Source organism: Ruditapes philippinarum, unplaced genomic scaffold (genome assembly GCF_026571515.1).
Source record: "Ruditapes philippinarum isolate M1 unplaced genomic scaffold, ASM2657151v2 ctg90_1_1_1_1, whole genome shotgun sequence".
Classification (NCBI taxonomy): Eukaryota; Metazoa; Mollusca; class Bivalvia; order Venerida; family Veneridae; genus Ruditapes; species Ruditapes philippinarum.
In genome coordinates this window covers 119,374-133,521 of record NW_026864022.1, presented here as the reverse complement: position 1 = coordinate 133,521, position 14,148 = coordinate 119,374, and the positions used below count along the sequence as shown (strand labels likewise).

Below are 14,148 nucleotides of genomic sequence, written 5' to 3'. Positions count from 1 at the left end.
TGTGTTCATCGGATATGAAATAGATATGCAAAATAGAATGATCTACTTAACTGTCTACACGAACGGTCACAACATGCAAAACCCGTGCACGTATACATATATCATTTCATCTACACAATACTGTTATAAAACCGATGAATGATCGCGTTGTCTCTTAAAATAAATATATGTCATAGATATATAATAGCTTCAAGAATGAATGAAAATGAATATAAATTAAGCGATTCTAAACATTTCTAAACATTTATGAGATCTGGCTCCAAACAATGAAATCGGCGGTCAAAATTCTATCTGAATTGCATATATGCTGAAGCGATTCATATATATAGGTGCATGATAAAAAATCATCAACAACATTACGGATCACTTACATAAAACTTTTATAAAAAAAAAAAATTATTCTTTATATAACGATGTGTTTATCGGATATGAAATAGAATGGCAAAATAGAATGATCTACTCAACTTTCTACACGAAGGGTCACAGCATGGAAAACTCGTGCCCGCGTACATATATCATTTCATCTACATACTTACGGGTCACTTACATAAAACATTCATAACCTAGAAATGTGTCCTAATGTAACGAATGTCCCCGCATGCAGCCAAAATTTCAAATGATATAAAAATATTTAGTTCCAACTTTGTTTGCTTCATTCCAAGTTCAAGGCCCTTAAACTATTCAATGTTACTTACAAAGTTCAAGACCCATAAACTATTCAATGTTAACCTTTTGCAAATTTCATATTACATATCTGTAGCCGAGATAATGATTAGAAATTTTTGTATTAGTTATTTTTTTTAATCTTCAAGGGGGATAACTGTCGAAAAAACATCCGACCATGACCAAATTAGAACTTGTATCTTCTGGTAAGATATATGTACCAGCACATGCAATGTCAATTAACTTCGGACAAACATTCCTACAAAAGTTAGAGCAGAAACTGAACATTTCTGATTTATTCTAAGTTCAAGAAGGTTAATTCTGTCAAACATCATCGGAGCAAAACCATATTCGAAGTTGACTTGAATTTTCTGATGAAATACATGTACATTTCAACTCATTTCCACCATAATAAGAATGCGGAAACTGAAAATTTCATTTTTTTTCCAACGTTCAAGAGGGATGACTTTGTCCAAAATAATCGAACCATGACCAAATTCAAACTTGACCTGCTTCATGATTGTGCTTATTCATATAATGTATCTATATGTCAAATTTGAGTTGAATGTGTACAACTATTGGGGAGATAATGACCAGAAACTGAACATTTCTTCTTCTTTTTTCAAAGTTCAAGAGGGACCACCGTCAAAAATCATCTAACCAAGACCAAATTCGTACTTGACATGTATGTTCCTATGATGTATCCATATAACTGAATGTGTGGGAATGTTGCCAAGATAAAGAACGGAAACTGGTGTCATCACCATGATGACGGCATGACAGAATAACAGAATAACGAAACAGGGTAACATTTTTTTTAATGCGTTTATTTTAGGTCGCCACCGGAAAGCCCATATATGGGACTCAAGGCGGGCCATCCCAGAGCGTCCTGCCGAGATTTTTTCGTCGATTTTTTCCAGCTTATATTGGTTGGGGAAGACCCCAGGTGCCCCTCCGGGCATTATTTCAGGCACGAGCGGGCAGCAGCTGCTGGGTAGAACCACCGACCTTCCGTAAGCCAGCTGGAAGGCTTCCTCACATGAAAGATTTCGACCCGAGTGAGAATCGAACCTACAGCGTGAGGGACCTCTGATCTCAAGTCAGCGACCTTAACCACTCGGCCACGGAGGCCCCAACAGGGTAACACTATAATGATTATTTTCTTCAATTGTGTAGCATTAGACCGTAAGCCTATTGTTGTAGTGACGTATAATCATCAAACACAATATTACTTACAAACGGACTTCCAACTTAAATTAAGCTGGTGTTTGAGGCTGCATGGCTATTGAATGTTTATATGAAGCTGATGCACAGTAATGTAGTTTTTTACATCATCTATGGATCTCTTCAACACACATGAAGCTCGAATGGGATTTGACTGCCCATTCCTTCGTTTTAAAGCCAAATCTATAAAAAAATTGAGGGTTGATTTTAATGACCAGAAGCGTTTTGCGGTCACAAAGTGAAAACTTTGTATTTTGAGTCCGTTTATTGTGTTTTTGGACACATGTCACGGTTCAGAACTGTTCACTAATTAGAAGAGAAAATATGTAAGCGGTCGGATAGCTCAGTCGGTAGAGCCGCGGAACGGTATTCCAAGGCTCCCGGGTTCGAGTCCCGGTCAGGCTGCACATTTTTCTCACCCTGTGACATTTGGCGCCCAACGGGGGACCGCGACTGATATAGCTCAGAGTTTAATTTACATTGCTCTGTAACTCTGTGAAATTCGAGGACGAATTGGAAAGTATGGCATGGTTCAGAACTGTTCACTAATTAGGAGAGTCCCGGTCAGGCTGCACACTTTCTCACCCTGTGACACACACCAGAACCCATCCTCAGATACAGATAGGACCCGCAAGTGTCTGTGGAACCTATGACGGAAAGAATTTGTCCACGAACGCTGCATGAAAATCCGATAATCATTAAAAATCATTGAGATTTGGCCCCAAACGAAAGTATCAGTGGTCAAAAGTTCATTCAAGCTTTACATGTGGCAAAGAGATCCATATATACTTAGAAAACCATCTACAAAACTACGGATCAATTCCATATAAACCGTCTAAAGGATGCTACCTTTGGCTAGTAGTCCATAGGTAAGTAATTAATGTATTTAATAAATATAAAGATTGCTACAACAATAGGCTTACTGCCTGATGCTTGCACTAAAAATTCTAAAATTACACAATGCATATAAAATAGCAACGCATTGGCTAGCGATACTATAATGAATAATTTCCTGACTGTAATAAGTGAACATGCTTATAAGACAATAGTATGAGTTTTTTTAAACATTTATTTTTGCCCTAAATTCCATATTAAAACCCCGACGTTATCAACTACTCAATGCGAGCTTTTCTCGTTGACCGGGCGCCGACCGACATTCTTAAAGTAGACGAATTAAAATGCCTAAGGCCAAACATAGTTTTAGGTTTGCTTGTTAAGAGTTAGACATCTAAATTTTATCATGGTTGAGATTAAAATAACATCTGTAAATATTCCCACAGACAAATCTCAGAGATTTTCCAACCTTATCTTGTCCACCTTTTGACACACAGGCCATATGAAGGTAAAGAGAGTACAAAATAACAATTTAAAAGTGAGAGTTTAGACGTATTTAGCTCATAAATTGGAACTTTTGGCGACAAAAAAAGGCGACCAGTAAGTATGGATATAGGCGCATTTCTACATATTTTGTGTCATCAAATTCGTTTAATGTAAGATAAAAACTATTTTGTCCAAAAAAGGGATTGAAAAATGTACTATAGTCTACAGGTTTTGATAAAAGTAATCATTAATGTTAAATAGGTAACTTTACAAGTAAACATCTGATGAGAAATACCTTATTGTTTGCAAGACTTTCATAATAACTTTCTAAATTATTCGAAAACGATTATCTTCTTTTTAGTACTGTTTTACGTAGCGCCAACACTGTAAAGGTCATATGGTGTCTTTCCCTCTTTACTGTTGGAGGCGGACCACAGGTGCCCCTTCGTGCATTATATCAGGCTAAAGGGCACCTTAGAAGAACCACCGACGTTCCGTAAGCTACTTGAATATCTTCCTTACATGTCCCTGTGGATATTTCAACCCGCAGCGATAACGGACAAGTGGTTTGAAGTTGACAAACATAACCACTCGGCAACCCCGCGTAAAAGACATATATATTTATATTTACTATGGTTACGTATATAAGTGTCGTACCATATATGGCATTATTATTATCATAAATAACTCCCTACGAACGCTCGCTCCCGTTGATTTACTCTGATGACCGTGAATCAGATATTCAAATGTAATGCACGTCAAATGCACTTTGAAAGTTTCGCAGGTACCTGTGATATTTATCTATGGACCTATTTGCATATAGAGAATGGACGCGGAAGGATTCCGGAAATATGGCCGAGAGATGGTTGATTATATTGCAGACTATTTGAAGGAGATTCGGGAAAGACCCGTCGTACACAGGGTAAAACCTGGCTACTTGAAGGTTAGTAAATACTGCGCATTAAACAGTACTGATACTTATTTTAGAAATGATAACGATCGAAGCAAATCAAAAGAGAAGATTTTGACATAAACTAATAATCCTGGCATAAATGTTTTTTTTTTGAGAGTTATGTCCTCTGCGTACATTAGTACTTTTGTATTTGCCCTTGTACCTATCTGAACTTTGATGATATGCTGAAATGCACTCAGACAAACTTACAAAAATCCAGATAATGTGAATAAATGCTTATATGAAAAGAAGTCATGAAAAGTAGGCCAAATTTGATAATTTAAAAGCTATAAACTATTCATTGACTGCGCATGTGCTTTTTTTTCTATTAAATCTGGATCCAGGCCCAATTAGGACCTTTCATTAATTAAGCTAAATAAGGGACCCGCACTCTTGCAACCTTAAAGCAGGATTTTCAACGCCACTCAAACGCCTTGGATCGCGATATTGATCTCCTATGCACGAAATAAAAGATTACTTATAGGCTATGTAATTTGACCTAAAACCAAGGTCAAGGGTAAAAGAACTTTGCAAGGCTTTTTACTTCAGAAACTTATACCAGATGAAGCCCCGGAAAAGCCGGAAGAATTTTCTGAAGTAATGAAAGACATAGAGAGGGTCATAATGCCTGGGGTAAGAAAATCTTTTGTATTTCTAATAAATATTTAAAAAATCACTGTATTGGGTTAGATTTGCTAGATTTGCTAAAAATTGTCGTTTGTTCTATAACTGGTGAAACAGGCTATAGAAATTTCAAAGAACTGTATACAGTTACACTATATTCATATTCTTACAGCCATATCTTAAGAAAGTTTTAGTTAAAAAGTCTTATTTCAAAATGAAAGCAGAATAAAACGTTCCAGTATAAAATGATAAAAGCAATTTCTACTTTGATGATTTACGCGCCCTATTTGTCGGAATTTTCCCTCTATAATAAGAAAGACGCTCTGTAAAAAAGTCACTATTATATATATAATCGGGAAATTGTTTATCTAGAACAAATCTAGTTGCAATATTCATTTAAATAAGCCAGCTTAAAAATGTAAGTTGGAAATGCCATCATTACATAAATACAATGTCTATGAATTTAAAATTATCACTTGAATCACTTTCAGATGTGAATTATTAAAAAAGATATCTGTATTTCAGATAACACATTGGCACAGTCCATACTTCCATGCCTACTATGCTGCTGGTAATTCCTTCCCATCCATCCTTGGTGATATGTTGTCGGACGCCATTGGTTGTATAGGTTTCTCCTGGGTAATTATTATTGATAACAGAAAAGTCAAACTAAATGTTAGGACATTTACTACAAGTTAGATATTGTTCTATGTATGGGCAATCCCTCTACGAAATTCTGAAAGAAAACAACAATATCTCAGAATTTAGCTTTGAGCATCAACATTTTGTCCTAGATAACAGATTTGAAAGTTGAAACGTTTTCTATGTGAGCCGCGTCACCACAAAACCAACATAATGGGTTTGCGACCAGCATGGATCCAGACCAGCCTGCGCATCCGCGCAGTCTGATCGGGATCCATGCTGTTCGCTTACAAACCCCATAACAAGTAGTTAAACTGATAGCGAACAGCAGCGGATGCGCAGGCTGGTCTGGATCCATGCTGGTCACAAACGCACTATGTTGGTTTTGTCGTGACGCGGCTCATTTAAGTTTGAGACGAATACGAGTCTCCAAACAAAATAGTGAAAGGACACTAAACTAGAAAAAGTTTCTATGATTTAATTTGCTTCGACAAGGCACATAGGTCAAATACATCATTAGGTCATTAGGTTATTCAGATTCGGAAAACAAATAATTAACAGGGAATCTTACAGTATGTTTGGTGAAAAAAGATACCCGAAAATAAAAGATGCGACATTAAATGGCCTATGTCAATATGTTTTTATGAACATTTCATTTGTTTGTTCTATCCCCTATTTCAGGCAGCCAGTCCAGCCTGTACCGAGCTAGAGATGATTACTACAGACTGGCTTGGCAAAATGATTTCACTTCCGGAACAGTTCTTGCATTGTGGGAAAGGCAAGGGTGGCGGCGTCATACAGGTAATTCCGGCACAGACAGACGTCGATTTGTGTTGTAGTTTAAATTTACTTTCCAATTCAAATTTATAAGAGCAGCTATTTTATCTCACACTTAGATTAAGGTATTCACATGCAAGTTGGAGTCACCAAAACCAAAGAAGGGAACGAGTTGAAACTTAACACACTTCTTCTCTGTGATTACCTAGCATAATTGGCATAGGTCCCATAACTCTGAGTAACACTTTAACACAAAGTTGTGCCCCTATTCTTACAGTGTCAAGAACTAAGAATAGCCGAGCGCGCTGTTTTACGGACAACTCTTTTTTTAAAAAATAAAAGCTAATCTATAATTTTGAAAAGGATTGTCAAGGAAACTATCAAAAACTGTATAATATATTGTAACATATTTGTTTCTCCAGACGACAGCCAGCGAGACTGTGTTCCTGTGTTTGTTAGCTGCAAGGAATAAAATGGTGACAAAACTTAAATCACAGAACCCGGCGTTGGATGAATTGGAAATTATATCAAAGTTGGTTGGATACACATCAGATCAGGTACCATTTTTCTATCTTACAAACAATTAATTAATGTGTGCTGGAGTTTTCTTACAATCATTTTATTTAAAAACCATAGGCACTCATTTCCACAATATAAAGTTTTTTTTACATTCTATTAATAATAGATGTATTCTGTATATTAAAGACAACGTTATTGATTGATTGTTGTTGTTTTTGGTGGTGGTGTTGGTGAAAACAAGTACTAGTAAACGAACTTCAGCCGTTAAAGCCATTAACCATATAATTATACATGTATGCTAGTAAGCAATATCAAATATTGAAATATAATCCCATGGCGAACAAAATTGATGGTGTTCAACATTGAGAGATTAAAATAATAATGAAAGAGTATATAAAGAGCAGTGGAATTGAATTTAATCAAGTGTGTTTGTTTATTAATTTTTAGGCGAACTCTTCGGTTCATAGATCCGGGTTACTCGGTTCTGTTACCATGGTAAAATTACAAAGTGACGAGAAGTTCAGTCTCCATGGTGACCTCCTTAAACAACAAATTGAAAAAGACAAAGCAGAAGGGAAAATTCCATTTTTTGTAGGTTGATTTTTTCAAAGATACAATTGTATGTTAACATGTAAATCATTTGTGACTGACGTTTTATTTTGTTAATATGTCCAAAATCAGCCAAATAAAGAAAAGGACATTCTGAACAGAACATAATTTAACACAAAATAACATAACATAACATAACGTAACATTACGTAACGTAAAGTAACGGCAGCCTAAAATGACATTACCTAACATAATAATATTTAACACAACAGACACAACACGACATATATACAAATTAAATACATTCTTTATATCGTTTTGATTTACACTGTTGAAGCTGTATACATGTACGTAAACAATATTTTCTCGTTCAATTATCACCATATTATTTACCTCGCAATGTTTTGTTTTATACACTTATTTCTCAGTCACTAACTTTTTTTAAAATTTTAGATGTGTGCCTCTCTCGGAACCACTGGATCGTGTGCGTTTGATAGATTGGATGAAATCGGACCAATATGTTAGAATTTCAACTTATTTCTACAAAACGAAACATGTGAAGTCATATTACTATAAGATTAGACATTTTGATGCGCGAGTGTTTGCAGAATCCAAATAATTTTAGAAATTTCAGAACGATCCATGATTAAGACATGTTATTTTCGAGACTTTTTTTCTCGAACATTTGTCAAAAATAGTGTTCATACCTTCGAATCAATCGATACGAAGCTCGACAGTCGGTTGATTATACACGTCTATGGCATTGCCACTACAAGAATTAAAATATAAATTCAAATAAAAATTAATGATGATGAAAAATCGTTATCGACTAATACGAACAAAGCAAACGAAAATGCACACAAAACAAAATTAACTGGCTAACATTATTTTTGTGTACCAAATCGGTGCCTTCAGCGCTTTGATACATCTGATTTAAACGTTGAAACGTTGATATTTGGCTTAATCAACCACTAAAAGTAGGATATAGATTAATTTAATTAGTTTTCTCTGAATCAAATAATTCAAGATTTTTTAATATGATAGGTAAAGAGAATGATATTTGGCTGCATATAGACGCTGCTTATGCCGGAAGTGCGTTCGTCTGTCCGGAGTTCCGCCATTATATGAAAGGCGTTGAGGTATTTATTTTTGACGTCTGTTTCAAATTGTTTGACCCCGTGTTGTACTAAAGTCTGACATTCTCAAGGTGTAACAAAATCTGACATTATCCATATTCTGTATTATAAATTTGACATTGTCCCAATGATATAACAAATCTGACAATGTCTCAGACTGTAATAAAATCTGACTTTGTCCTCATTATTAAAATCTGAAATTGATCCTATGTTAAATGTTTTAAAGTCCAATATTGGTCACAATGCTGTGATAAAATCAGACATTGTCACCGTGTAATAAAATCCGATATTGACTTCATATATTAAAATCTGTCATTGACTCCATGAATTGAAATCTGACATTAGTCCCATGTATTAAAATCATAATCTTATTTAATTTACATTTAGTTTCGAGGAGACGTTTAAAGAAACATTTAAAAATGAATTTAAAAAAACAACATTTATTGTTTTACATTTTAGTTTGCACAAACATTTACAATAAATCCACACAAATGGATGTTGATTTCATTCGATTTATCAGTTTTGTGGTGAGACTTCAGTTATATTATTTCCTTTCTATGTCCCCCGCCCACCCCCGCATATTATCTGCATATGTATATTGCTATATATGTTCTACGGTTCCACCTGACCCTTAATATACCCTGGTTTTGGTATTGGCTAATCTTTGATTTTTAACAAAACGAATACCTTTTTTTTATATCTAAAGGATCGTTCCAAATTCAAAGCAACTGCAGTAATCAAAACGAAAAATTTATTTGATAAAGGTACTTCAAAAGTTTGATAAATATTAACTTATAGATCGTATTCATAAGATTTTTTTTCTTGTTTCGTGTCATTCTAGGAAATATAGTTTTCCCAACAAGTGATATATAGATCTCTTTATATCTTGCTGATAAGACAGCACACATTAAAAAATGAAAATATCTAATGTTTTGAGTGCGTTCACATTTTCGGGTCTAAATTTTAGCAAATTTTAACGTAACTATATAAACGATGTAAAAATGTTTTAATGCATACATGCAATGTTTACTTTTACTTACATCCCAGTATCTTTCTATATAAATCATTAATGTTTATTGACAGGATACAGGACAGCTCCCTGTTAGTGGATGCCTTTAATGTGGATCCGATATACCTGAGACACGAAAACGAGGGCAACGTGCCTGACTACAGAGTATGTTCGAGCACTTCTGTATTTCATTTTTTATAACGACGGGTTTCTAAATCAGATCATTTGTTATTTTTTTAAATGACAAGTCATGTAATGAGTTTAACGGTCAAGAACAAGCAGCACCGAAATAATTGGTTTCCTTGTCTTATTGCGAGTTACGAAGTCACAGTAAGGACAGGCACACTGGCAAATAAAGTTAACTTAGTTTGATTTTCTATAAAGGAACCCAGCTATGGATTATGTCGGCAACGAAATGTTCGATACAGTACATCTGAATAGACCAGTCATGAATAATTATTTTCGTTTTCTATCAATATTTATCTATTATTTTTTTTTTTTTCAACAATTGTCTTATAATAGTTATAGTACAAAAGAGAACTGGGATTTTTCTGTAAGAGCCAGATTTAACAGTCTGTACGATCTTGTATTGGTTGACAATCATGTAATATTTTCAGCATTGGCAAATACCTCTTGGACGTCGATTTCGATCCCTAAAGCTTTGGTTTATGCTCCGATCATACGGCGTGGAGGGAGTCCAAAAATACATCCGTCATGTATGTCAAGTTAAACATATTATACTCAATTAATTAACACATGTTTAACATATTATAATTGAATCATTTTTATATAAAAGCAGCAGCAACCTTACGTATTAATCTTTAATAAATACAAAGTGTAATAAGAAAAAAAGCGCTGCAAGATGCCCACAAGTACAATTTGGCGGCATTTACGAGTAGGAAGTATTGTGAAATCATACTGTGAGCTATTCCATTATTTTATACATGTAGTTACAGATATGAATATGAATTGGGCAAAAAACAAAAACTCCCCAACAACTAAATTATGGATCTTTCTTAAAGAACATTATATGTGTCCGATTAATAATGATATCAATAATGTAATAGAAACAACCTTTTTATATACTGTTAAATATTGTATATATATGCTAAATTACTGATGCATTTCCTACATGTAATTGAAATTTAGCATTGTGAGTTGGCTCATGAATTTGAACGTATGGTGTTAGATGATGGACGATTTGAAATTGTAGCAGAAGTTGTTATGGGACTCGTCTGCTTCAGACTAAAGGTAATGAACAATTTCCTAAAGGAATATCAACATACATGTACATGTATTACAAAGCCGTTTTGGTAAATTATTTCCATTTCAATAGCCAATTTCCATTATGGATAAAATCAGTTGTTTTTAAATAAATGAATGTATTACTGATGCTACTTTTTGCCGATTTTTTTTCTAGGGTGATAACATTTTGAGCGAAAAGCTTCTGGAAGAAATCGTAGCTGATGGACGCTTGTATTTAATTCCCGCCATAGCTCGTGACATCTACTTCCTGCGACTTGCCGTCTGCTCAGAACGCACAACATCCGAGGACATTCGTTATTCGTTTGGTGTCATAAAATCATGCACCGACATAATGATGAAATGTCATTTGCCGACGGCTGATCCGAAACATAAGCCGATGATTGACATCGACATTTCACCACGACGTTTGCACGTGATCTCTGAAAATGACGTAGAAAACGTTAGTCGGGGTATGAATGGGGTCAGCCTAAATGGAAATAGCGCCGACTTAAATGGACACTCACCAGTTGGAAAATAGTGATTAAAACGTCAATGTATTGAAAATCAGCTTAGCCTTGACAATTCTAAGGTCAATGTTTTTAACGGGTATTATTTATGCTGCAATATTATGGTTATTTTTTTTTAAAGTTATTTGTTGTGTTTACCGAGCTTGCTCAGGATTTGTTTGGATGTTGATTTTACGTTGATATTACATTGTACATATCTAAGTTGTTAATTACATTTGTTTTGAAAAAAAAATGTTTCTCTGTTATTTATAGATCTATATCTTATGGTTATAAATCGACTTATTATCTTATTGTGTGCGTATCAGTTCATATTAGATAAGCATAAGAATGACTGACAACTGACAAGAGATGTAAAAATGGCAGGTATCCAAAATAGATGTGTAGTTAGACAAAATAGTATAAGTGCAGCTGTAGACGAGTAAAAGAAATGAATGTGGAACCAATTCAGCTATGACAGTGTTCAAAAATAAATGTATGAGGTCATTTAAGAATAAAATGTTCCCCAGTTATTAAGCATAAACAGTTTTCAAATTAAAAGTAACAGTGACTTTGACAAGGGATGATCTTGCCACATTGGAAACGATGCTGTCTACGGGTCGACTGACAATTTACAAAACTTCTATACGAGGGACATAACACTTCACTGCTAGCATCCATGAATGTTTTTTATATAAGCAATTACGTCTCCAAATGTATACCATAGCATAAACCTTAACCTCATGTTTAACATTATTCACGTAAGAAATTGTGTACACCATAGTTTTAACCTAAGCAATTATGTTTCTATTGTACCGAAGTTCAAAACTAAGCAATTATGTCTCAAAATTCTCACTATACTTTTGACATAAACTACCATGTCAAATAATGTATAGTGTGCACCATGGTATTTAACTAATCAGTTATTTCCAATATTGTACACCATGCCTTCAATCTTAACAAATTTGTATGTCATTGTATACAATAGTTTTAACCTATACATTTATGCCCCATATTGTACACCATAGTATTTTAAAAGCAACTAAATTTTTTGTGATGTTCCTGAAGCTTACAATCAATGGAAGTTTATTACTATTGGAGAAGCAACAGATTAAACTGCAACAAAATGTATTGACCAAACAATTAAGAATGTATGAAGTAGACACTAGTAAGATTAAATGATCAAAGACATGCTAATTGGAAACAAAGCCATTCTGTTTAATTATTTAAAAGTTTTAATTTAGATTTCTTCTCTTCCTTATTCCCAGGAACGTAGCTAGACAAACTTGTTTCATCGATATAAGACAGGTTTCTACATCAAAAGAAAAAAGAATATATAACTTGGACATTTGGGGACCTCTGTTCCATATATCAAACAAATATTCATGTTTGTTTTCTAAAATTGAATTTTGGATGTGTTTAATTTCACGCTGACACTGTTAAGGTTATATGGTGACTTTCAAGCTTTTTTGATGGAGGAAGACCTCAGGTACCCCTTTATGCATTATTTCAGACAAAAGCTGGCATCTGAGTAGAACCATTGATGTTGGATAGTTTCCTAACATGAAACAATTCCAAGTCACTTGCAGACATGATAAAAAATTCAAAGTCCCTGGCAGACATTACCTCAAAACCATATTTTTCACACAAAAAGAAAAGAATGCATTAATACACTGTTGTTATGTCTAACTTTATAATCCTAAATTACATCCTAATTTAAACAGGCATTCTCAGCGTTTAATAATTCATAAATACTGAATAATATGCTCCCAACATAAAATGTTCATAGGACATAAGAATAAAACATTATAAAATTGGTAGCTCTATTTTCTCACTTTATCCATCCTCTAGCTCTGTTCCTTACAGTAACAAGTGATGGGGAATGAAATGAGTGAATGATACCTTCTTGTTACTTGAGACAGTCTTACTTTAACAGCAACACAACCCTTGCGCTGAATGAAACTGTTCAGCAAACTAGTGTTAATTTCTTGCTCAACTCAATTATTATAGGATATTCTTATTTTAAGGAAATTTGGTAATTTTTAACTATTGTGTATTCTTTCTACAATTATTTTTTTGAATTTGTTCGGATTTGCTTAATTCCAAAAGGATAAGGTATTTCTTGCTTAGCATGGCATCTATTTGCAAATTATTTTTCATTATCAATTCTAACCATGACCTCATTGACCTGAAGCATGTTAAAGCTGTAGCCTTCAGTTTCAAGAAAATCAACTTTGAGAAAAATGTTACTAAGATTTTAAGAATAGTAATAAGATTCAAGACCCAAGTACATATGCCCAAGTATTAATTTACATGTTATTTGTAATTAATGACTGCTTTTGCTAAATTTATCACCATATTTTTACTGACTGACCCACAAAGTAATGCCTATTTTGACCTTTTTTTGTTACGAAGATTTAGGTGCTGTTCGCAATGTGTAAATTACTTTCTATGTTCCCTTCACAATATTTTACTTCAAAATTTTCATGAAAATAACCATGAATCTTGAGAAATGCAGCTTTAAATAAACAACTTAAATCAATTATAAATTTCTAGCTAAGTAACATGAACCAAAACCAGGAAAACATGATATACTGCACCAGCACAGTCTGATTTGGACTTAATTGTCCATTTTAATCTGTAACATTTTCTTACTTGTTCATACAATATTTAATAGTAACCTTTTCACTTGTTTGAACAAGCTGTGGGACAATCTGAGCAATACAGACAATTGATTTTGCCTCCCATGAATTATAAATTGCATTCTGTAAACTTTTACTAGCTTCATGTCTGTCCAATAAATGTTTTTTCTCTCAATCAAATGAAAACTGAAATTGAACTCTAAAGGTTAAAAGGATAATTAAAACCAACAGTGACAGACAAACAGACAGTATGGCCAGCAAGAAGACAGATGCTTTACATTATGCTGAATTTGAGAGAAAATCCAATGGAAAAACAAAAGTAAGATTTATTTTCTTATTTTTC

The 14,148-nt window shown here is 34.1% G+C and overlaps 1 protein-coding gene across 1 annotated transcript; it reads left to right on the top strand.

Annotated features, from left to right (window-relative positions):
* Positions 1–3,207: 3,207 nt before the first annotated feature.
* On the top strand, positions 3,208–11,402 carry LOC132724169 (aromatic-L-amino-acid decarboxylase-like). Its single transcript, XM_060708989.1, has 14 exons — positions 3,208–3,321; positions 4,031–4,150; positions 4,709–4,792; positions 5,309–5,422; positions 6,107–6,226; positions 6,625–6,759; positions 7,169–7,312; positions 7,724–7,790; positions 8,315–8,409; positions 8,866–8,933; positions 9,490–9,580; positions 10,033–10,131; positions 10,565–10,666; positions 10,836–11,402. The coding sequence occupies exons 2-14, from the start codon at positions 4,034–4,036 to the stop codon at positions 11,196–11,198; spliced, it is 1,599 nt and encodes a 532-aa protein (XP_060564972.1). The 5' UTR covers positions 3,208–3,321; positions 4,031–4,033; the 3' UTR covers positions 11,199–11,402.
* Positions 11,403–14,148: the final 2,746 nt, after the last annotated feature.